The 26624-nt window shown below is 33.2% G+C and overlaps 1 protein-coding gene across 6 annotated transcripts in view; it reads left to right on the top strand.

The window, feature by feature from the left end:
• The window catches only part of Arhgef12 (Rho guanine nucleotide exchange factor 12), a 151153-nt gene that overhangs the window by 67592 nt on the left and 56937 nt on the right, over positions 1 to 26624 (top strand). For 2 of the 6 annotated variants that reach the window (XM_077796958.1, XM_077796959.1), the window contains exons 2-11: positions 1676 to 1699; positions 2806 to 2891; positions 4604 to 4660; positions 16919 to 17017; positions 17768 to 17817; positions 20006 to 20063; positions 22068 to 22246; positions 23504 to 23581; positions 23776 to 23895; positions 25504 to 25644. In XM_077796958.1, the coding sequence (XP_077653084.1) occupies positions 1676 to 1699; positions 2806 to 2891; positions 4604 to 4660; positions 16919 to 17017; positions 17768 to 17817; positions 20006 to 20063; positions 22068 to 22246; positions 23504 to 23581; positions 23776 to 23895; positions 25504 to 25644 (892 nt within the window). The remainder of the gene's footprint in view (positions 1 to 1675; positions 1700 to 2805; positions 2892 to 4603; positions 4661 to 16918; positions 17018 to 17767; positions 17818 to 20005; positions 20064 to 22067; positions 22247 to 23503; positions 23582 to 23775; positions 23896 to 25503; positions 25645 to 26624) is intronic. The other 4 variants (XM_077796961.1, XM_077796962.1, XM_077796963.1 and 1 more) reach the window with 3 other exon arrangements.

The following is a 26624-nucleotide window of genomic DNA, read 5'->3' on the forward strand; positions in this document are numbered from 1 at the left end:
ACTTATTAGGGAAATTTTTAGATTTGTTGTCTTTTTCTGTGGACAGTGTGTGTGTGTGTGTGTGTGTGTGTGTGTGTGTGTGTGTGTGTTTGTGTTTGTAGGGGGGATTGGTGCTGGAGATTGAACCCAGGGCTTTGTGCATGCGAGGCAGGCACTCTACCAACTGAGCTATATCCCCAGCCCACTGTGGACACTTTTGACTTAAATAGTAGTTAAAGGGAATTGTAACTAAATTTGTCTTTCAAGGTTTTTTTTTTTTTTTTAAACAAAACAAAACAAAACTACCTCCATCCAAATAAAAATATAGTCATCCAAGTATCATTGCTTTATGTTTGTTACTATCTTTTATTAAAAGCCTTTAAAAAAACTCTACTTTTACTGATGTTCTTAGTAAAGCACTCACTGTTCTTACTACCTAAATAATCTTTATAAAAAATATCATAGGTTGAAATAATGGGAAGATATTTGACTTAGTGTTTATGTGTAGCATCAAATGCTTATCAAGAAGTCTCTTAATATTTCTTTAAAAGGAAGACAACCAGGAGGAAATGCTTTGGTTCTTGCAGTTTACAGAATGTTCAGAAAAACAAATAAAAGAAAACAAAAAAGTATCCTTTGCATTCTACTTTTGAAACTTAAAAAAATTATGTATATATGTATGTATACATGCATGCATGCAGTACTAGGAATCAAACCTAGGGCCTTACATATGCTAGGCAAACACTCTACCACCAAGCTACATTCTTAGCCCTTCTTATTTTATTTGGAGTCAGGTCTTTCAAAGTTGCCCAGGCTGGCCTTGAACTTGTGATTTTCCTGTCTTAGCCTTCTGAGTAGCTGGGATTATAGACATGTGCTACCATGCCTGACTAGAATGTATTGTTAATAGCTAACAGTACTCCCTGGATAATTTTACAAAAAAAGAATTCTCTAAGTAAAGCTAAACATAAATAACTGAGGATCATGTTTTTTTTTGTTGTTGTTGTTGTTTATACCAGTGATTGAACCCAGGGCCTTGCACATGCTAGGCAAGCTCTCTACTACTGAGCTACATCCCAGCTTTTTAAAAATTTTATTTTGATTCAGGGTCTCTGAATTGCCAGACATCCCTGAACTTAAAACCTTCCTGCCTTAGCCTCCCAAATAGCTGGATTATAGGTGTGTACCACCATGCCCAAATTCTATGATTTGATCTTAATCAAAGGGTAAATACAGATCCATAGTGCAATAATCAGCATCCAGATATTTTGGGAAGTGGGAGGGTTTCCTTGGATTTTTTTTTTTTAAAGTTATTCTCAGGGACAACTGGTGGTTAATGCACTTATACTTTAAGATTAAACAGATTAGGGGCTGAAGTTGTGGCTCAGCGGTACAGTGCTCGCCTAGCATGCACCAGGCACTGGATTGGAATCTCAGCACCATATAAATGTAAAAGAAAGATATTGTGTCCACCTAAAACCAAAATATAAATATTTAGGAAAAAAGGTTTAAAAAATTAAAGATATTTTTAAAAATCACACCTCTTATTCTACCTATTTGTTGAATCTTTCTTTAGGAAAGCTAACATAAGATTTAAAATCTTTATTCTGGTTTAGTATAATTAATAAATTTAATAACAGAATCCTACCAGTGAAATAATTACAGACATCCTTTATTTTTTTTCCCTCTCTTATAGGTTTCCCCTCAAAAAACCTATAAGGTAAGTTGTTCATTTGCCCTTCATTCTAAAATTTAGGTTAAATTTTAATTGAAAGCATTCCTTTGGAATTACAGGGATTTTTATGGGTTTTGAGAATGTGTATTTAAGTAATAAAGAATTTCATAATGCTTCACAAATTTAAAATGTAACAGGTGTTGTGTATTTTTTCTGGAACAGCATTGTTTTGATAATATTTTCAGTGTTTTTAATACAAGCATTTAAAAAGTTTGTTCAAATTGATATTTAAGGTCACTCCCTATGAAGAGATTTAATTTTAAAATCTGCTTGTGACTGTTTTGAATTGTGAGTTGCTTGTAAGGTGAAAATGGATTGCTAGCTACCTTTAATGAACTTTTTGTACTAGTTTAGTCTTAATTAATTTAAGACAATAAATAAAAACATCCAAAATGTTCAGATTTGTGTCTATATCTATATATTTATTAATTTCCTGGGGAAGAGATAGCTCTCTTCTTATCTTAATTATTATAATAAATATTATTTCAAATGTAATATGTTATTCCCAATTATTACAGTATGTTTATCATTTTTACTGACTGAATTTTCCAGGATAACAGTGCAATTAATTAATAGTATATATGTCATGTATATATACACACACGTATATATGTATATATATGTGCCATAGTAGTATATGTGTCATATTTAGGGTCTTATTTGTTGTCTAGCCATTATCTGATCAGCATAATTGATTAGGCCTTAGATGTATATATTGGGTTAAGGAATGCGTTTATTCCATTTAGGCTCCATTTTCTTATCCATTAAATGGAAATGATAGTGATTAACCTGTGAAAACCACAAAAAACTGTAAGCAATTATTTCTAGGAATAAAATAAGACGTCAGTAATGAATACTATTTTTATTATTTGAAAGCACTTTTATAACAAGTAAATAGACTATGTATTAAACATAGTATAGATTGGATTTTAAAACCTTTTGAAAAATATAAACTAGAGAGGCTTATGAAGCTGTATAAGGTAAACTAGTTTTCAGAGTTTCCTTTGTAAAATATGCTTTTGGGATTTTTTTAAGTTTTTATTCTAATGCTTTACTTCTTGTAAATATTTGGTTGCTTTGATTTAATTTAGGCATGGAAGTATTTTGAACCGAGAGTCACCAACAGATAAGAAGCAGAAAGTTGAACGCAGTGCATCACATGACTTTGACCCCACAGGTAAAAACACTAGTTGGGAATATTGAGAATAGTGAATATGAGAATAATACTGTTGAAGTTACCTGAACCCCTCAGGAGTATTTGTTTGATCTTCTGTACTCTCTGCATACTCCTGTTATATAATATCAAATCTTTGCATTCAATAGGAATGCCTGCATTTTTGACTTTTAACACTATAGATTCCACTATGGAAACATTATTATAGAGTATATTTTTAAAAATGATGAAAAGAAATGAGTATATCATAATTGAAGATTTGAGTCATACCAAGGACTTTAGTTGAGATGAATCATGGGGTGTAGGGATGTAACTCAGGTATAGAGTGCTTGCCTAGCATGCCTAAGGCCCTGGGTTTGATCCCTAATACCACCACCACCACAAAAACAAAACCACAAAAAAAAAAAAAAAAAAACAACAAAAAACCCAGAACACACACATACACACACACACACACACACACACGAATTATGGTATGAATGGTAGTATGTCATAAAATCAAGGATATAACAACTACAAACTTTTGGAGTAATTTAAAAATTCATATATGATCATAGGGAATTTGAGTATTAGAGAAAATGCAATTTTATAAATTTAATGATTATCTTTTTAGGGTAAACAAATGAACAGATATCCCTTTTCTTTAGTCAGAAATTATTATTACCTCAGGGAGCTGTCTTTCAGCCTCTATAGTGTTAATCTTTCCTAGAATTTTCATGTTAGCATACTTTGTATTCTTAATGCTGTTCATATAGATTGAATTCCTTTTATAAAATATAGGCTTTGCTTTTTGCTTCCTCCTTGTGAACTCAGTATTTAATTTATAAAAATTGCTTAATAGTTTTGCTTTTGTCATTTGAAATTGATACATGTTCTTTGATCACATAGTGTTTTATTTAGTTTTACAAAAGATAAAGCAAGTAAATGCTATAATCTCAGATAAATAGTGTCTTAAGATATCTTTACTTAGAAATGTAATTTTAAATATTTAACAGTGATATGTTTTGTATATGATTAAAATGTTTCATACTTTTATATATGTGCCTCTTTTATTTTGAAAACATATTGTAAACATTATCTAGGAAAACTACGAAGTGGATAGCTAATAATTTGCCTTCATATTGGATAGTAGGTAAAAGGTAAATTCAGTCATTGATTTAGGAGTTTTGGGAAGTAGGAATGTCAGCTATGGATCTCCGTAAAGAGAGAATTCTCTGACACCTAATTTTGAAGTCATGGGATTCAGAACCTTTCACTGATATGAATAGTTACAATTGTCTTGCTAATAAGTCATAAGTTTCTGCCCTATATTCATTAAAATGTTATAGTATTGTTAAATTTGTTCTGTATTCCTCTGTGATATCCTCATCTCCAAAGATAGATTTAACAAAGAAGTATGTTACTTTATAATGAGATTATTGTAGCTTTTAGTGCTTTTGGCATCTCTCCCAGTTACAGATGATGTATTTTGTGGACTATTCATGTGTTGTTTTGTTTGACTGTAGTTTTATTGCACTGTCATTTCTTTGATAAATCTTTAAATTGTCATTACCTGTGCTATTCATGACTGTTCTAAGTGCTATCATCTGTGATGTTCATACTTTGTTTGCACGGTTTAACTTGATCATGATTCATTCTTTTTTCCCCATGAATTTTTCCCCTTACATTGGTCTCCATATTTTCTATATCTCTCCTTTTCTCCCGCTCTTGTGCAGATAGTTCCTCCAAGAAGACAAAGTCTAGTTCAGAGGAGAGTAGATCCGAGATATATGGTAAGCTAATGTAGCTAATTCAGCCTTGCACCTTTGGAGCTTGCTTCATGCTGTTTCATTTTGTTTTTTGTAACTGCATCCATGTTTGCTCTGCATGGCATGATCTACTGCAGGGAAAGGGAGCCTGGGGTTCTAATGTGGCTGTGATGTGGAAGCCTAAGATTGCTAGAAACTAACATTGAAGATTAAGAATAGGCCACATTACCCATCTTGCCTTTCATCCTGTATATATTAGGAAAGTGATTGTCTCTAATATGTTTGGGTCTGGTTCCTCCAAATAATGTGGACTGGCTTTGAATTCTTGGCATCTTCTTCCTATGTCTTGTTTGCTATTTGGATTATGTAGAGTTTAAGCAGTTAATGTTAAATATTTTCCTCTAAGTGTATTACTATATTAGCAGATCTGTGGAATGTTTGTTTATTTTTAATTGCTTCATTACCTGGAAGAATCATTCTTATGGAATGTATCCATAATAGCAAAAATATAGAAGTATTTTATTTTCGTCCTTGAAGAATTTGTGCCTTTCCGAAATTTCCCTGAAGCTTATTCTGAATGTGAAAATTTCAATGATAACTTGAAAATAATCTTCACAAAGAACAAGCTTAACCTTAATGGTCAGCTTTTGTAATAGATGATGAAAACATTAATATTTTCAAACCATATCCTATCTTTCAAAGATAAAAAAAAACATTTTTGTAGAAATTTCCTTTTCCTTTGCAGTTTTACCTGCTTACTTCACTTATTTTGGCACCTAATAAGTTTCTTGAGAAAAGTAAGTAGGAGAGGCATTACCTGAAGTAAGACTTTTAAAGTATTCTCTGAAAAAATAACATACTTCTTTTTAGGAAAATTTCAAATTCAGCCTCAAGAAAATAAAAACCCAAAACCCAAATCTTTTGTAATAGAGTTGATCAAATGAAAGTTTACCTAGATGTAGGTGTTTCCTAGTTTGAAGTATATGAGAGGAAAACATATGCAACTGCCCCTTCCTCTTTTAAAAAATCTTTCTACAATTGAGTCCATAATATCTGATACTGTTTAATATTATGAAGGCTCAGTGTTTGGTTCTAAATTAGTTAATGATTCTACATTAGATATATAAGCCATAGTTTTTTACTTGACTTTTTCTGTGTAGTTTGATAGACAATGTTTAGAAGGCCTTGTGGCATGTAAATTTTATGTGCTTTCTTTTCCTCCAAAGTATGGCTTCTAATGAATAAGAAATATAACTTCCCAATTCCTGTACTCTCTCTTTCTGTTATATGTAAATAGCTTCCTATGGTTTATTCTTTCCTTGGAAACATCAACACTGTCCTGATAGTTCCAGTCTTTCATAGTAGCCTTTGTAGTATGTTTCATCTTCCTCACCATTTTCCTAGATATGTGGTTTGTATGTAGTTACTTGTTGTTTGCTTTGGATGAGGGCAAAAATTTAGGAATCTATGACAAGAAATATTATACTAATATTTTCCTTACCAGTGATAGGAATATTACACTAGTTCAGACACGCTGTTAGCTTGGTAATGATAGAAGCATTTTAAGTGGTAGTTGGGAAGTGAGGTGTGGCTCTGTAAGAACTCTTGAAATACCTTTTTTGGAAGGAACTAAGCCACTGGTCCTCAAAAAGCATTCCTTAGAGCGACGAATTGATTAGAGTTAGTGAGTTAGTGTGCTAATGTAACTCTTTCACATTACAAATGTTTTATCAACTGTATAGATAGACTTATATAGACTGTATGAAGTTAGTGTGGGTAGAAAAGATACTCAAAGGTGTCATGGAAAGACTGGAAATGTGACAATATGTCTGAGAAGAGTCATAGCTACTGGGGACTTTCTGCTTTAGTGTATGGTCTTATTTCAAGCCTACTTCAGACTTTTGAGGAATAAACAGTACAGTCTGAGTAATCCCTTATCTGAAATACTAGAGACCAGAAGTGTTTCAGATTTCTAAATTTTTTGGATTTTGGAATATGAGGATATACATAACTCATTATCTTAGGCTTGGGACCCAAGTCTAAACATGAAATTCCCTTATGTTTCATATATGCCTATATACATAGCCTGAAGATAATTTTATATAATATTTTAAATAATTTTGATTGTTTTGACTGAGACTTATCATATGAGGTCAAGTGTGCAGCTTCCCACTTCCAGTTTCATGTTCAAGAGGTTTAAGATTTAGAAACATTTTGTATTTCAGGTTTTTGGATTAGGATTATCAACCTGACCTTTAAATATCTTGGTTTGGGTACTTCATAGTTTATGTATTTTTAAAAAATGCATATATTTTTCTTAATCAGACTTCTCACATCTTTCAAAAGAAAAGTTCTTGTTTGATTTTTGCTCCCATCAAGTTGTTCCTTTTTTTTAGTGTTTTTTTAAATATATTTTTTAATTGTAGATGGACACAATACCTTTAAATAAATATGTATTTGGCGTTGAGGATAGAACCCAAGGCCTCGCATATGCAAGGCAAGCACTCTGCCACTAAGTCACAACCCCTGTCCTTCTTCAGCCTTTTAAAATATATATATATATATATATATATATATATATATATATATATATATATTTTTAGTTATAATTGGAATGATATCTTTATTTATTTGTTTATTTTTATGTGGTGCTGAGGATTGAACCCAGCACCTCACATGTGCCAGGCAAGCACTTTACCGCTGAGCCTCAGCCCCAGCCCCCTTCAGCCTTTTGAAGAGTGTTCTACATGAACCTTCGGTGTCCTTATAATTCTTTCATTTCTTAAACTCTTATAAACTGGCTTCTGAACTCATGCTATCTGAACTATGAACCAAGACATCCTGCTTGAAAAATCCATTAGCTTTTTCTTGGTTCTTACCTTCCTTCTGAGCCATTTGGCAATGCAGTTACTTTTCCTTGTTTTCTATATTTCATCAATTTGGCTTTTTTTTAAAAAAAATCTTTGTAATTGTCTTGTCTTTGTGTATTGATTGCTTTTTACCCCTTGTCTGATACTGTTTCTGTTCCTAATCTCTCTTCTAGCTGCCAGTCATGTTTTAATTGTTTAATTTCACTCTAAGTCACCCTCAAATTCAGAATGACCAGAGATCAATCTTCCTCTTGATTTACCTAATTCTTTCAATGACACTATAGTTCTTCCATTTACTTCCTCTTATTTCCTTATAGTCATCTTTTACTTCTAATTGTTTTTCAACTGTTTTTTCCTGTTTTTCAACTATTTGCCAGGCCACCTTGTTTTATACCATCTCAGTGTTTTTTATCTCTCATTCTGATTCCATCCCCACTGCCTCATTTAGTTTTGCATGCCATGAGACTTTAATAGGTTCATAACTTTGTTTAACTTCAGTTTCACATTTATTCACTTCCTTGTCTTTATTCTTCTATATTCTGCCTTGACTCATGAGATTAATATTATTAAAATAAGTATTTGGTCATTTACTTGTTAATAAAGTACAAATATGTATTAAGATATGTAATAATTTGTTTCTAAATTATTATTACTTAATCTACTAGTATTCACCTAAAGGTACCAGACGCTCTTCCAAATTTTGCGTTCTCCAACTATATCTTGATATTATACCTTTGCTCAGTTCATATACTGTTGTCTTGAATGATTGGTTTATGCCCTGTAATTTAGAATCCCATCCATCCTTTAAGGCTCAGTTCAAATACTGATACATAATTATAGTTAAATAGGAGGAATAAGTTTAACAGGTCAATTGTTTCTTGTGATTAGTGACAATATGTTATATTCTTGAAAAATGCCGAGGATGGATGTGGAGTGTTCTTACAGAAAATGATAATTATATGATTTAATACATTTGCTAATTAGTTAAATATTTACAAACTGTAGAATAGTTAAATCTAAAATTTTTGTTATGCACTATAAATACATACAATTTTATCTGTCAATTAAAAAATACTGTCTTTTCATAGGGCTTTTCCAAAGCTGCTCAGCTAATTTTGTTGTTTCTGAATTTAACATCCAGCTTTGTGTCTGGTTATTTGCATCTATATTTATATTTGCACCCTCTATGGTACCTGGCTCTTTGGAGAGGTACCTTTTTCTCAATTTTATTGTTTCAAACCCATTAGTCTATTACCTTCCTTTTTTTAAAAAAAAATTATATATTCTAATTTGTTAGACATGACAGCAGAATGCATTTCAATTCATAATATAGATATAGAGCACAATTTTTCATTACTCTGGTTGTACACAAAGTAGAGTCATACCACTTGTGTCTTCGTACATGTACTTAGGATAATGATGTCCATCTCATTTCACCATCTTTCTTACCCCTATCTCCCTCCCTTCCCCTCCTTCCCTTTGCCCTATATAAAGTTCCTCCATTTCTCCTATGTTCCCCCCACCACTCCCATTATGGATCAGCATCCACATATCAGAGAAAACATTCGGCCTTTGGGTTTTTGGAATTGGCTTACTTCACTTAGTATCATGTTCTCCAACTCCATCCATTTACCTGAAAATGCCGTGATTTTATTTTCTTTTAATGTTGAGTAATGTTCTAGTGGATATATATATACCACAGTTTCTTTATCTATTGAAGAGCATCTAGGTTGGTTCCACAATTTAGCTATTGTGAATTGTACTGTGGAGAGGTACTTTCTTAAGTGTGTTTCAAGTGAATGATTGCTGAATTTGAAGTCAAGTATTTTAGTATACAGAAGTGATAGAATAACATCTTGTCCCATCTTAATTGGCTCTTTCTTCCCTTCTGAAAAAGTATAAAGTAGATGTACAAGTAACTTAGAAAAGAGACTTATAACTGGGTGTGGTGGTACATGCCTGTAATCCCAGTGACTCCAGAGGCTGAGACCAGAGAATCACAAGAAAAAATGCTCACCATCGCTAGCAGTCAGAGAAATGCAAATCAAAACCACCCTAAGATACCATCTCACTCCAGTAAGATTGGCAGCCATTAGGAAGTCAAACAACAATAAGTGCTGGAGAGGATTCGGGGAAAAGGGCACTCTTGTTCATTGCTGGTGGGACTGCAAATTGGTGCATCCAATTTGGAAAGCAGTATGGATATTTCTTGGAAAGCTGGGAATGGAACCACCATTTGACCCAGCTATTCCCCTTCTCGGTCTATTCCCCAAAGACCTAATAAGAGCATGCTACAGGGACACTGCTACATCGATGTTCATAGCAGCACAATTCACGATAGCAAGATTGTGGAATCAGCCTAGATGCCCTTCAATAGATGAATGGATAAAAAAAATGTGGCATTTATACACAATGGAGTATTACTCTGCATTAAAAAATGACAAAATCATAGAATTTGGAGGGAAATGGATGGCATTAGAGCAGATTATGCTAAGTGAAGCTAGTCAATCTTTAAAAAACAAATACCAAATGACTCCTTTGATATAAGGGGAGGAAATAAGGACAGGGTAGGGACGAAGAGCTTGAGACGAAGATTTACATTAACAGGGTTGAGAGGTGGGAGGGAAAGGAAGTGAGAAGGGAAATCGCATGGTAATGGAAGGCGATCCTCAGGGTTATACAAAATGACATATAAGAGGAAAGGAGGGGTAAGACAAGATAATACAAATGGAAGAAATGATTTACAGTAGAAGGGGTAGAGAGAGAAAAGGGGAGAGGAGGGGAGGGGAGGGGAGGGGGGATAGTAGAGAATAGGACAGACAGCAGAATACATCAGACACTAGAAAGGCAATATGTCAATCAATGGAAGGGTAACTGATGTGATACAGCAATCTGTATACGGGGTAAAATTGGGAGTTCATAACCCACTTGAATCAAACTGTGAAATATGATGTATTAAGAACTATGTAATGTTTTGAATGACCAACAATAAAAAAAAAAAAAGACTAGCCTCACACTTTAGTGAGACTCTTGTCTCAGGTATAAAAAGGGCTGCGGATGTAGCTCAGCGGTAGAGTGCACCGAGGTTCATTTCCCAGTAGCCCTCCCCCCCCCAAAAAAAATAAAAGAAAAGCAACTTGTTTCTGATAGTGGTCTAAAAGAATGAAATCAGTATACTTGGAACTTGAGGCTCCTCTTTCTGGCAGCATTGTGCATTTAGAATGCAGAGGCTTCTTAATCAAAGGATTATCTGAGGACTTACTCATAAAACATGTATGTCTGGCAGCAGTTTAAAAATGAGCTGTTTTTATTAGGTTGCACATGGTTTTTCTTCACACCTTTCCCCGAAGCTAATTCTTAAGAAGTGAGACTTAAAGAAGTTTGGTCATGTAATAAAAGAAAAGGCGAAGAAAAACTAAAAATGTGTGCTCTCTAAGGCGAAAGTAGCATAGGAGATTTAGCATGTTGCCTTACATATTTAACACTCCATTTTCATTAATTTACTATCTGGCACTATAGCTCTGACCTTTTTAAAAAATATAGTGAAATATGACAATTCTCTCTCTCTCTCTCTCTCTCTCTTTTTTTTTTTTTTTTGCGGTGCTGGGGATTGAACCAAGGACCTTGTGCATGTGAGGCAAGCACTCTACTGACTGAGCTACATACTCAGCCCCTCAAATTTTTCAGAATACATATTTATCACTTTTTCTTCTTCACTCCAAAGCATTACAAAGATTTACCTTTTTTTCACCTTCAAAATATTATCGTTGAAAATTGCCTATTGAGCAACAAATAGTCTTTTGTGTTGGTTTCATATGCCACGTTATTTATAACAAAAAAGTCCTTTGTTATGAAAGGGGAATAAAATTTAGGAAGGAATAATTTATGTAAATTTGGCAGAATATTTTTATTTAGCTGAGAATAAGCATGATATCAGTTTATTGGCGTCCAGGGGGAAATATCAAGACAGGAAATTAAAAAAAATTAAGTAGAGGGGTTAGTTTGGGGTAGATTGGGGATCAAATTGTTTTTGTTGGAATTTTGCCAGACCAGAGATTAATTAGTGTCCTTACAGAATTATTTATTTACTTTGCATGGTCTTTAGGACTCCGATTTTCTTATTTAAAAATAATTGGGTATGATTTATTTCAAATCTCTTTTATGTAAAATAAATTCAGATTTATTTAGTAATGCTTTATTGAACACCTATTATATGCCAGGCACTGTGCTAAGGAATAGGAAAACAAATAATAGGAGTCTATACTTGCTTTCTACACATTCATAGGCTAGTACAAAAGAAAGCTTTGCAATACCTTTTGATAAATGCATTTAGAGATACACTTACTCACCAATACCACATATATACTTAAAAAATAGATATCTGTGAACAATCTTCATGTGACACTAAGAACCATGAGGGTGAAAAAATATTACTCTGATAAGAGTTTCAAGGAAGTTGAAGCCTTTTTACTGTCTTCTTCTTAAACACACTCTGTCTCTATATATAAAGTGCTGGGATACAGCTTACATCCAAGTGTTTGTGTGATTTTGTAAAACTCATTCAGAGATATACATATTTGTATGATAGTTAGATTGATAAACTTTATTATAGTGAGGGATTTAGCAACAAAACAAAACCATGGCCTTCAACCAGAAAAAGTAAAATTGATAAATGTTAGTTTGGGGATTTTTTAATTCATGAAATTCAAAATGTCTGTTTTGGTGTTAGATTCCACTTTTCTTTTACTCTTCTTTTTATAACATATAGGGCCTCTTGTCTGTACCATAATCCGATTCTTAGTTAGATATTCATTGTTTATTTCAAATCTAAAAATTTAAGTTCTTTGAGAGCAAAGACTTCTAGTAGTTTTTTGTTTGTTTTTATCTTTACAGCACCTGTAGACTGCAGTGTTAACTAACTAGCAGATGAATACTCAAACAAATTTGCTAAAACAAAAGTAGGTTTTTTGGTCAAGGACTTTGCTATGATGTAATAATTTAGTCAGTGTTGATGATTTCACTTTTACAGAAGGTGGATTTCCCCTGAAGTGGGTCAGAATAGCTTCTGTTCTACAAGTAGATCATGTATTTCTAGAACAAAGAAAAAAATTTTCATTTGATTGTGAGTGGGAGGTAACATCATAGAAGTGAGCATTTGAGATTGGATTTCTGAATTATGACTTAGTTTTCCCTTTATTATGACCATAAATCTAAATTTATGCAGATGGCACAGATTAACAGGGCAATAGGGTATTATTATAATAATTATTAGTAATAATAATAATTATTATAATAATTAATTTGAATTCATAGATTCTGAACTGATTACATGTTTAAAATGTAAAGTGCATTCTTTTTGTGGAGGTCTATTAATTCTTATGTGTTGAAGTACACTAGAGTCTCAGATTAGCAAGTAGACTTAGAAGAACAAAAGTGAATCATATTTTGGGGATGGAGAGAAGAGAAAGATGAATAGATGTGTGCTTAGCTTTTTTTCCTTTTACTCTTTATCCCTTGTACCTCATTATCTCCTTGACATAGAATTAAGAGAGAAGTTTATCAGGCTGGAACTATTATGAATTGGAAAAAGCAAATTTACAATATTCTGTAAATAATGTATGCAGTAATCCTAATATATTAACCCGTAGCAGCCTCTTAGGACCCTAGACATATTTGTAAAAGTAATTATGATTTTTTTTCTTTTTAATCACTTCCCTCTCTGGGCTTCCACTCATCTCTAGACTCCTCTACTTTTCTGAATTTCATTAGCAATTTTTTAAAAATTTCTTCTGTGCCAGAATACATGCCAATTTCTGAACTAAAATAGTGAACAAGATATAGCACTCTGCACTTTTGAAGCATATAATAATGAGAGAATGAAACCAAATACCATCAATGTTCATTGATGGTGACGTGATGTGATAGGAGTAAATAGAGGTGCAGGGGGAGTTTACATGAGGATATTTAGGTAAAGTTTTTTGGTTTTGTTTTTTTCCTGGCAGTACTAGGGATTGAACCCAGGGCCCCGTGCATGCTAGATAAATGCCTTGCTACTGAGCTACATCTTCAGCCCTAGGAGAAGCTTTTAAGAGGATACCATTTGTTTCTTGACTTTTTGGTGTCCTTCATCTTCTAGAGCTGACTATAAAAGAAGCCTTGCTCTTGAAAATTTCCCTTCTCTCTTTCTTCCCCATCCAAAACGTGAATGAGGATTGATTGTCCTGAGAATCATTTGCATTAATGATTAGAATATATTAATATAAAAGTATTCGTATTTGGTTTTTAATGATGACATGGATAGATGGGTAATACATTTTTGTTTTTTGAACTGGTAGCTTTCTCACTGAGCTAAATCCCCAGCCCTTTTTATTTTGAGTTAGGGTCTCCCTTAGTTGCTTAGGGCCTTACTAGGTTGCTGTGGCTGGCCTTGAACTTGTGACCTTCCTGTCTCAGCCTCCTGAGCCTTTGGGATTATAGGCGTACCCACTGCACTCAGCTAGATGGTTAATATATTTCCGAGCAGCAAACTCCAAGGGCAATGTCCCTAATCATAACAATATAAGAGCTAACATTTCTGAACCCTTTCTGTTTGTGAGGCATTGAGCTTAGTACTTTATATATGTTATATTAACTTTATATAGTTTATACCCTTCTGATTTGTGGTTTTTCTGATTGAAGGAGGCCATTGAACAGATGAAAGAGTTTGAATTCTTATAGTCTATTTCTCCTCACCCTCATTAGAATTTACTGTTTTGTGGGAGTGGTGAATTTGTGAAAACAAATACTGCTTAGTACTTAGTAATCTCTAGAGTGATGGCTAACAAGTTGTTTAATGTTGAAAACCAGTTTTATTGAAATAAGAATGACTAATTTTAAGTGTGAGGTTTGAAGAGTTTTGACAAATGAATATACTCATGCCATACCTTAATTAAGATATAGAACATTTCCATCACCCCAGAAAGTTCCTTTGTTTCTCTTTGTAGTCATTCTCACTCCTCTCCTCGGCAATCACTATTCTGCTTTTTTGTTTCTGTACTTTAGGTTTTCCTCTTTGCAATTGAATCATATAATGTGTACCCTCTTTTGTATTTGGCTTGTTTTGATTAGTATATAATGTTTTTGTGATTCATCCATGTTTGTTGTATATGTGAGTAGTTTGTTTTTTTTTCCTTGCTAGGTAATTTTTTAGTATGGTTAGACCCACAATATGTTTATCCATTTATCTGTTGGTGGACATTTGAGTCTTTTTGTGGATATGAATTTTCATTACTTGGGAATGAAATTGCTTGCTGGTTCATATGTAAATTATGTTTAACTTTATGCAAAATTTCAAACTGTTTTCCCAAGGGTTTGTACAATCCCACCAACAATGTTATGAGAGTTCCAGCGGCTCCATATCCTTACTAACATTTGTTATCATCAGTTTTTTTATTTTTAGCCATTCTGGTTGGTAGAAAATAATTTCGTTGTGGTTTTAATTTGCATTTTCCTGATGATGGCAGATGTTAAAGCACTTTTGCATTGTGCTTTTTGGCTGTTGGTATATCTTTCTTTGTGATATGCTTATTTAAATATTTTGCTCCTTTTAAAATTTGTCTTCCATTGTTGAACTGTAGAGTTGCTTTTTAAGATATAATCTGGATACAGGCTCTTTGTCAGATATTTGTACTATATTGTGAATATTTTTCTCTCAGTCTGTGACTTGGCTTTTCATTTTTGTATCAGTGTGCTTTTAGAGAGCAAATGTTTTTCAGTTTTGAGACCAGTTTACCAGATTTTTCTTTTACAATTGTTTCCCTTTTTCTACTAAGAGATCTGTGCCTATCCTTGGATCTTGAAGATTCTATGTTTTCTTCTGGAAAGTTTTAGCTTTTATGTTTAGGTTCATGGTCTGTTTTTTTTTTCATGATGCCGGGGATCAAATCCAGGGACTTGCGCATGCTAGGTAAGGGCTCTGCCAACTGAGCTACATACCCAGCCCTCATGATCTGTTTTAAATTAGTCTTTGTGTGGGATATGAGTTTGAGGTTCATGTTTTCTATATGGGGATCCTGTTATTACTAGTTTTTTGTATTTCATAGGCTCACATACTCATAGTGCATCATTATCAGCAAGCATATACTATGGTAAGAATATATTATTAATATATTAAACCTATCCTTTGTACATCAGATTTATTTAAAAGATTGTGGTTCTTGGTATAAAAATCTTTATTTAAAAGAAATGTTTGTTTTTCTAATCATCTTTTTATTTGTTATTTTATATGTTGTGTGTGTGTGTATTTTTCCTGTAAAACTGAAAATATACAGTCTGTCCAGTGCAGAGTTTAGGAACTTCAGATTTGATGCTTTATAAAAACAAGTAATCAGGGTTCTAGTCTGAAATGTTCCTCTTTCTTTGGGCCCTTTTTTCTCTCACCTTGCCTGGACAGTTTTAAGTAGAAGGGAACCAATTGTCCTGTAGGAATCAGGTGAGTATATGAAAAACATGAAAGGATATGTTGCGCCCATAGGTTCGTTTTCTTTTCTGTTTTTTTTTTTTTTTTTTTTTTTGTGTGTGTGTGTGTGTGTGTGTGTGGTGCTGAAGATTGAAACCCAAGGCCTTGTGCATGCTAGGAAAGTGCTGTTTTACTAGGCTGTATCCTCAGCCCTCTTTTCTGCTTTTTTTCTCCTCTTTTATTTATTTGTTTTTCTCAGTATGGGATATTGAACCCAGGGACACTTTGCTACTGAGTTATTATATCCCTACCGCTTTTTAAATATTTTAATTTGAGACAGGGTCTTGCTAAGTTGCTGGAGCTGGCCTTGCACTTGTGATCCTCCGGCCTTATCTTCCCAAATATTTGGGATCACTGGTGTGTGCTACAGTGCCCGGCTTTCTTTTTATTTTTTCTATGAGCCAGAGTTTTTCTTCCCTTGAACTCTTTCCTTCTTCAGGTATTCTGTAAGCACCCCCTTTCTTTGTTTCTATTTTCCTGAGTATATTTTATTGAGGTTAAGATTGAATTTCTCTGGAATTAGACACTCCTGGCCTCATGTCCTGTAGTCTTCAATTTTCTTAGGTGAAACACCAATTAGAGTACAGTGGTGTAGGACTTTATATTACAAATAATTAGCGTATATGTGGGTGGACTTTCCTTTTAATTGTCCCATCTCTAATACTTTCTTTTCCAGTTTATCATCACTGTTTTTAATCCTGGAACAATTCTACTTTACTTCTCTAATGAGAAGACAATATTTGTGACTCTTGTGATATTATTGTTTTACTTATGGGTTGGTGTTTTTATAATATGTGAATTTCATGAGCTATGTACATTTCTTTAGATAGAAAACAGTTCATTACTAAAATATAATCATTACCTTTTTCTCCCTATTTTCTCTCTCTCTCTCTTTACTCTGTGGATCTTGTATAGGTCTTGTTCAGCGTTGTGTAATCATCCAGAAAGATGACAATGGATTTGGGCTGACAGTCAGTGGAGACAATCCAGTCTTCGTACAGTCTGTGAAAGAAGGCAAGGCATTTTTAAAAACAGTTCTATTATTTGGAAGCAAACAGTAAGAATAGAAAAGTTTAAATAGTGTCTGTTGCCCAGAATAGAATAATTGCAGGGATTGCAGGTCATGAGGACTATTGTACTAGATTTATCTATAGTGTTAAGGAACAAATTAACCGTAGTTGAATTTCTTTATACTTCATAGAAATAAAACAGTTCTTAGTTTTAGAAATCATGTTACTCCTTGATCATGACACTTTATGTGTCATCACTTTCAGAAGTTTGTAGAATTCATTTCTTAATAACACTAGTGATATTTTGCTAAGGATAAAGAGATGGTAATGGGCTCAAAACTATCAATTCTTTTTCCCAAGTGATAATGATATCACCTTTTGCTATTACCATATATTGAATACTTCCTTTATGTGGAGGGATGTAATTCGAGGTAGGGTTTTTTTTTTGGGGGGGGGGGTGAGTGCTGGGGATCAAACCCAGGGCCTTGTGCATGCGAGTCAGGCATTCTACCAACGGAGCTGTATCTCCAGTCCATTGAGATGGATATTTTTTGTCCCCATTTTTTAGGTGATACTGAGGCTTACAGTAAAAAAACAAAATAAGTCTGAGTCACAGAAATAGTGAGTGGCAGTGGCAGGATTTGAATAAGTACATCTGACTTTAAGCCTGTGTTTTTAACTGCTTTGCTACACTTCCTCTTTTATCAATGAATATAAATGAATCAATATATTATGTAATTAATTTTTTATACAGATGGAGCAGCCATGCGGGCTGGAGTACAGACAGGTGATCGAATCATCAAGGTAAGGAAAAGACTATTACAGCACTCATGGTAAGATTATAAAACAACATGTATTAGCTATATAGTTTTTTCCACTAGGATTTTTATAAAAAGAAGCACATTATATGTAGATCCATTAACTGTAAAACCCTATTTCATTTCTTTTAAATTAATGTTACCTTTTACTGAATGGCATAATGAAAGACTTGAATAAGTAGGCATGTATGTTCTTAAGTAGGAGAATAACTCCCTATGTTGTATAGATCATTTCTGTCCAGATTAATAGTAAGCAAGAAAGACTTGTCAAATATATAGAGTGCTGGGAATTTAACTCAATGGTGGAGTGCTTGCTTACCATGAAGAAGACCCTGGGTTCAATCCTTAGCACCACACACACAAAAAAATAATAAATAAATTATATACACACACTCGTGTGTCTGTGTATGTATGTGTATAAAACTTATGTGTGTTTTATATATATAGCTTATATGCATAAAATTGTGGCAGTGTATTACTTGTTAAACTGATTGTTCTTACAGATGAACTTTACAAAGTTTTAGGATTAGCTAAAGAGAAATGGAGCTTATAGCTCAGTGGTAGAGTGCTTGCCTAGGGTATACAGGTCCTGGATTCATTCCCAGCACCATTAAAAAAAAAAATAGCTAAAGAAAAAGTGTGTTATGTAAATGAGAGAAAGAAAGAATTGATTAATTTTGAGTATGTCATTCTAGTCTAGAAGTAGACTTGGTATAGATGTAGACCAGTAGAACACAATGGAGAATTAAAAAACAGATCTTCAATTCTGAATTCTGACCAGCAGAAATAGAATAGGTTTGTGAGTAGTTACACTTGAAACAATTGACTTGTTTACCTAAAATAAAATTATTTTACAAGAAAAGACTCCATGAACATATTTTACAAAAATAATTTGGGAGAAATCTTGAATGTGTTATACAATATGATGTCCTTATTTAAAAAGCACTTTTAAATTACTAAGAAAATAATAATTCTAATAGAAAAATAGGCAAAGAATTTCATCAGCAAATTCATAAAGTAATTGGAATAAATAGCATATTGATTAGGATATTTTCAACTTAAGTGATTTAGTTAATTTGAAATTAAAGTGATAAGTGAAAATATATTTGGTTGTAAGGAAATTTACAAGATTGCTAATCCATAGTAGGCATAGTTTGGGCATGATAAATGGCTGCTCTCATAAGCTTGAGTGTAAATTAGGTAAAATTTGTTTGAATAGAAACTTAGTTGAATACTTATTTAAAAAAAAAAACCTTTAAGAAAGTATCTAAATGCTGACTAACAATTTTGCTTTTAAGAACTTACCTGAAGAGATAAGTTTGCAAACATGAAGTGATATGTGCACAGGAAAATTGGTTTTGCCTGTATCACATCAAAAACTTGTGAACAATCCAAATTGTGCATAAACTGAGGGTTGGAGAAACTACATTTTTAGTTGCAGCCTTTAGAAAGAATAGATTAGGTCTACCTGAATCTTTATTGAAAGATATATGTAGTGTAATGTAAAAAAGGAAGTTATATGTATGTATGTGTGCAGTTCATATAGTGTTGTATGCTAGAAGAGTGTCTCAAAGATTAGATATCATAGTTAAATGTGACATATCTGGGGTGCTTTTGTATTCGAACTTTAACATTACCTCAGAGAAAGAAATTAATGTTAAATCCATGTTTGATATTTTTACCTTTATATATTTATTTAGTTTAGTGGAGGCTTTGTATGACTTTTTTTTTAAACATATAACCTGTCTGAAAATTAATTTTCATGGTAAAGATTAGGTCATATTTGGAAAACTAAAAGTAAATTGTGTATCATTATGGAAACTTTACTTTTTAATCATGTTTTGATTTATTATAACTTTGAAAAATCAGTGAACTGGTAATTAAAAGCAGAGATTTTTTTTTTCCTAATTACAGTAGTTCTTCACTGTGAAGGATTTTTAAATCTGTTTCATGGCATATTTTGTCATTTGTCATGGTGAGTAAGTTGTAATTTAAATAGAGGACTGATTTTGTGTTCAAGTTCATTTTGTTGCTGAATACACTTTATAGACTAGTGATAAAAGCACATTTTGAACCAAATATATACATATTTTGATGTAACTGTTATAATTAGAGTACGTACCCATTGTCTCAATAGGATGTATCTGGCATACACTATTTTCATTTTCTTATAGGTGAATGGAACTCTGGTGACTCATTCAAACCATTTGGAGGTGGTGAAGCTAATCAAATGTAAGTGAATGCTATTTTCAATTTTAATTGTTTTTTTAAACCCTTAGAATAAGGATCAGTAAACATTTTCTATAATAGGGCAAATAGCAAATATTTTAGGCTTTGCGAGCCATGTAGTTTATTTACTGTTAGACTCTGTCATTGTAGCACAAAAGCAGCCATAGAACATATGTAAACGAATGGATGTGGCTGTTTCAGTTAAATTTTATTTATCAAAACAGTTTGTGGGCCAGATTTAGCCCCTTGGTTGGAATTTTCCAATCCCTGCATTGAAGGAAGGACTAAGGTAAAAACTTATAACTTACTAATAATTATCTTCTGTCAACTCCATGTATATGGTTGATTATATCCTTGTAGTTTTTTTTTTAAAAGAGAGAGAGAGAATTTTTTTTTATTATTTATTTTTTAGTCTTCGATGAACACAACATCTTTATTTTATTTTTATGTGGTTCTGAGGATCGAACCCAGTGCCCTGCACATGCCAGGCGAGCGAGATACTGCTTGAGCCACATCCCCAGCCCTATCCTTGTAGTTCTTGATGATATTGAATACATATATTTGAAAGACAAATTGTTATGCATGCATCCCCTGAGATAGAGGAGGTTGAGAAATCAGACACAATGGCCTGATGAACTGAATGGAACTTTAGAAATCATGTAGCACATTTACTTGCCCTCAGGGAAGTAAATGATTATATAACCCAGAATAGTGGCTTCACAAAGTTTAGGGTTAAGAATTGGTGATCTTCAGGTTCAGGTGTGTAGCGCCCCTGCATTTATTTCTTCATAGTGAAATTGGGGTTCAAGTCAGTGAGAGTTTGCAACTAACTAGCTCTAAGTACTTCAGGGTCAAAGTGATAATACTTCTCCACCTGGTAGTGAGACATGGGTAGGCCAGACCCCATTGCTTGTAAGGCCCATTTTCCTATCTGCAAAGGGAGGAGATAGAGTTCAGTTACCCCTCTGAGCTTTGCTTGCAAGTGATAGCAGTACGTATTTGGGAATCTCAGGAGTGAGTGAAGTTTGGGCTCCATACATTATATTTCCCTAGCTTCAGTTTCACTTTCTTGTTACCATTTAACTCCACCTGCTTTCCAAGTAAGGTGATAGATGACATTCTTGATAGAGCAATAAGACCAAAAAATATTAACAAGTATTTATACTTTCCTCACCTGCAACATAGCATTTGTGACTATTTAGTTAACAAAAATAGTTTTTAGAACCTTATACATTATGAAATAATTGATAATGAGTTTATTGGGAGGATTAAATTGGGAAGCAAGTGTGAAATACATTTAAAAGTTGTATTGAAGAACTTGATTAAAAGGTTTTATCATTAAAAAACCAGTTTATCTAGAAAGTCATTTATTTGGAACATTTCATTTCTTTTTGATGCTAGGTAAATAATGTTGAGTCTTTGTGTTATAATTTTTCTGTCTATATTTTTTCCCTCTCATGTGTCTAGTGAATTTTTCTGTCTACTCTTCCAACTTTTTTCAGTTACAACTCTCTGCTTGTTGTGTTTTTCCCTGTTTTGTGGGATATTATTTGGTCATATTCATTTTGTAAAATTATTTTGAAATTGTGCCATTACATTCTAAAATGTCAATTAAACCCTGCCTAATTAGTGTCATCTTCAAATATGATGATTTTAAACATTTACATTTAGGAAATTAGTTGAATTTATCTATTAGTAGATGGTTGATGTTAATCATCTCTAAATTGGGAAAGTATATTCTTTGGATTGTAAATTTTGTTTTCTTTTAGTTAGTCTGATCTTATGAGTAATTTCCTATAGAAAAGTATATATTTTTTTCAATTTTTAAGGCAGTCATTAAAGAGATTGTATTATTTTTCTGTGGAGACATGATTAATGGATGATGGGACTTTCTCACATGACTGGAGTTTTAGAACTGTCAAAGATTAAGTAGTGAAATGCTATATAAAGTTTCTTGATGATATTATTTTCCTTCCCCTTCTCTTTCTCCCATCTCTACACCCCAAGCTGGTTCCTATGTAGCTCTCACTGTTCAGGGACGCCCTCCTGGGTCGCCCCAGATTCCACTTGCTGACTCTGAAGTAGAACCATCAGTCATTGGACATATGTCTCCCATCATGACATCCCCTCACTCACCTGGAGCATCTGGGAATATGGAGCGAATCACTAGTCCTGTGCTCATGGGGGTAAGAGTAGGAAAATTTCTTAGTAAATGCTCAATTGTATAAAGATTTCTTTATTTGATATTAAGAGTTTTGCGGTATTGAACTCATTGACAGATTTAAGTTCAAGATTCTAAAAAATAATTTCCTAATATGAAATCATGTAGTAATGTGGAAGATTGCAGAGTATTGTCATGGCAAATTTAATTCAAATAATAAACACCTACTGTATACAAAATAATGTGTCACCCCCCAAAATATAATTAAGATATTCTCTGTTCCAGGTCTTTAGTCATCTTCTAATGTATAATTTAAGAAGACAGAAGCTTTTTGTTTGTTAATTGTTGTCTCCCTGAACCTGAAATATTACTTGACATATAATAGGTGTTTAATAATAAACCTTCATTGAGACTGAATCAAGAATATACAAGCAATCATAATACAAAAGCAGAATGCATGTAGGGTGAGGGTAAAAATATTACGTTCTATGAGAGTTCAAAGGAGGAAGAAAGTACATCCAGTTGTGATAAGGAAAGCTTTCATAAAAGGGTTTTATTTGAATTGAACTTTGTAAAACAGGTAACATTTAAGTGGTGGTAATAGGAAAGTAACCCATGTAAAGGAAGCAGGATAAATAGATATAAAGAGCCAAGAAAGCACCAAATATTTCAGGAAGCACTCAGGACTTTTGTTTGGTTGATACCTGTTCAAGTAAATGGTAGAAGATGAGCTTGAAAAAAGTAGATTGCCTATGTATGTTTCACAATTATCAGACTGATTAACACGTGTAATTGGATAAGTAGTAAGATTCCATTCAACATTCTTTTGAGCAAGTGAGTGACATGATTGTAACAGGATTATAGGAAGATTAAATTGGTAAAATATTAAAGAGTTGTGAAACAAGGAGGAATTAGGGAATTGTCTTCATATTTCAGGCAGGAAGTACTGGGAGTTTGAGCCATGCAATGATAATAACAATCCAAAGCAAGGAAGTATAAGATACTGTTTATGTAATGAAGGCAATTTCAGTTTTCCAACTAATATTAGTAATGTTCTTGTAAGTTCTCTTTAGTAAAAATGAAATGGAAGAGCAGAAATGTCCCTGTAATTTTTTATTCGTAAGAATTGATCTAAATACCCATCTTCATAACTGCAGGAATGAAGAAAATCCTAAAAGTACTGATAGTTAGAACTGAGGCAGAACATTTTCTATATTGTTTTCTCTGTTTTTAGCTTCACTCTCCACATGTTGGTTTTTTTGTTCATTTTCTCTTTTTCCAGGAAGAAAATAATGTGGTTCATAACCAGAAAGTAGAAATTCTGAGAAAAATGTTGCAGAAAGAACAGGAACGGCTACAGGTAACTAAAGTAGAAATGGGGGCTGTTTACAGGCCAGTAAAAATGTGAGTGGGCATAGTTGAGTTGGTGTTTATCATAATCACAGTCCCGTAGAATTGTAAGCAGTTCCGTCAACTATTTTATTGATTAATAATGAACTTTTTCTATATTTTCATGGCATAATTAATCCTCAAAATATTTTTATAACTTTTCAGTTATTGCAGGAAGATTACAACCGAACACCTGCCCAAAGATTGCTAAAAGAGATCCAAGAAGCCAAGAAACACATTCCTCAGCTGCAAGAGCAGTTATCCAAAGCCACAGGCTCTGCTCAGGTAGCATCACTATGAAAAATGCTACCCAACTTTTTGTAGGAACATTTTCTTCTGGGAATGTGTCAGAAAATGTTGCAGTTGCCTTTTTAAAGTGGTTTTTCGAACACAGGACAAGATGTCCTATGTAGAATATTACAAAAGTAATGATTAGCAAAAATAAATAAGGGCTTCTGATTGTTTGCTTGCTCATATCATGTTTCTTTGTTCCATAATTTTAAAAGAACCCAGCACTTTTGCTTTGATGTAATAAACTACAAAAATGTATTTAGATAAATATATTTGCATTTTTGTGGTTCATTTTGCCATCTTGAAACAGAATGGCAGTAAATATGTTTTTAAACAGGGACATAAGATTTTGCACAGTGATAGACATTGTACCAAATACACATGCAAGCATTCTCTAATTTGCACAACATCCCTTTGAAGTGAGATACTATTGTTTTCTTCCATTTTACGTATATAGTTTAAAAATCTTAGATAAGCAACTTTGTGAACTAGTACAGTTCAGAAGTGATAGAATTGGGATTTGAATCCCAATTCAAACCCAGTCTGAGGATTTCAAAACACATTTATACTCTTAGTGACTATATTTTTATTTTAATTTTAAAATAGATTTACATAGAATTTGCTGTATAGGTATGTTATGCAGATAATGGTCTCATTAGAAAAAATAGCTCAGCATTTGTATGTCAACCAGATGTATTTTGTAATGTTCATATGTAGGATGTATAAAGCTTCTTATATTTTATCTGAAAGAAAAATGGGACAAATTTTGCTTTAGCCATTTAAAATGTGAAAAAGCTGATGATCTATCACTTCTTGAATTAGGCTGAAGTGAAAACCACATAGTAATAGAACTAAAAGGGTACTTTGAGATCATCTAGGCTAATCTCATTTTCAAATGAAAAATCAAGTTGAGAAAACTAGGGCTGAACTGTTTAAATGGACATATTCAAGGTCACAAAGTATGTAGGTCTCCTTTTTGTATCAATGTACTTTTCATTACACAGTTTTTTTTCATTACTTTTAATTTTGCTATGTCACATTTTGAGTATTATGCTGGAGTAATGTTGACAGTTTCACATTATTATTATTGAGCGAAGGCCACGGTCTTACCCTGTTTGAACAGTGAAATGTAATTCCTTATTTAAAAGCTTAACATTAACTTATGTTATATCAATTGTCCCAGAATTTGCAGTTCATTGTAACTCCAAAGCACTGAAAGGCAGTTAATCAGAAGTTATAGTGTAAATAATTCTTTACTTATAGATGTATAATGTAAATTTACATATATGTGTGTGTGTGTGTGTGTGTGTGTGTGTGTGTGTATGTATATATTTCTTGGCTATATTTGGAAATTGAAACTTTTGTTCTCTTCTAAAATATCCCTTTTCCTGTCTTTATGGTCATTCCATCTTAAGATCATAGAGTTAGTAGTTACTAATTTTTTTTTTTTTATTGAGAACAGTAAGTATTCTTGATCACATTAGTATTCAACCTGTAGCAGTCTACATGTTGACCACAATGCCATTTGGTTTCTTTGTTTAGCCAGTAATGAACATTCTCTTTTACATGTTTGTATGTGTGTCCTCCTTTCTTCTCTTTTAGGATGGAGCTGTAGTTACACCCTCCAGGCCTTTAGGTGATGCCTTAACAGGCAGTGAGGCAGAAATAGAACCTGGAGATGGACTGGGCAGGACAGACTGGAGCACTGGAGATGCATCTCGGCCTAGTAGTGACAATGCAGATGTAAGCATTAAGTTTTCTAAATCTTGATCTTCTTGTACTCTCCTTACAGCTCCTTTCTTGATTTAATTTTAAGTTATGTGAATTAGAAGTGTTATCTTTATACTTAGTTACTACCATCCCAGTCTTTAATATAGCAATTTGATGAACAGAAATTCTGGATACTATTGGATATGAAATTTAAATTTCAGAATTCATTTTTTCCCTCAGACACCAATTGCCAAGTTTTTCTCTTACAGGAATGGAATTTCCCAGTAGGCTTCTTGTTTGTGGGTAGAGAAGTTAATAATGCCAGTGTTTTTAACCGAACTAGGAGGCCAACTGTTGATATCTTTAAGAGCATGTTAATATGCCATTTGTGGTTAGAGTGACTCAGGCTTGAATCACAGGGCATTTTGCCATTACAAAGAGGAAAAACCTTAGTTCTGTTGGATAGCTTTCAGTTAATAGTACAGGTTTAATAACAGCACTTTTTTGATTAACTCAGAGACTATCAGGTGAACATGGGTCTTTCTTTAGAAGATGGTAATAAAATATATTAAGTTGAATATGTTGTAGCACCATGGCCACATTGATGTTAAAAGCCAATTTCAGCATTATTTACTCATCAGTACTCTCTTAGAAGCATGAAGCAATAGGAAAAAAGACTTAAAAATAGGTTACTTTCTTTAAAAGTGAATGAGGGAGGTAGTCTGAGCCAGTGTCTTTGTAGCTATGGATCATAAAAATCAAGTTAGTAAATTGTGATGAATAGATACATATTTTTTAAAGACTAGAAGTGGAAATAAATGTGCTTTGTATATAGAAGATTTTATTTCTTGTGACTTTGTTGTATACACACATACACATGTAAGTGATGGTAAACTATGTAAGGTTTTTATCTTAATGAAAGTTGTGATTAAAAAAAAATTGAGAGGGGCTGGGGATGTGGCTCAAGTGGTAGTGCGCTCGCGTGGCATGCGTGCGGCCCGGGTTCGATCCTC

This window comes from Urocitellus parryii, chromosome 4 (genome assembly GCF_045843805.1).
Source record: "Urocitellus parryii isolate mUroPar1 chromosome 4, mUroPar1.hap1, whole genome shotgun sequence".
Lineage (NCBI taxonomy): Eukaryota > Metazoa > Chordata > Mammalia > Rodentia > Sciuridae > Urocitellus > Urocitellus parryii.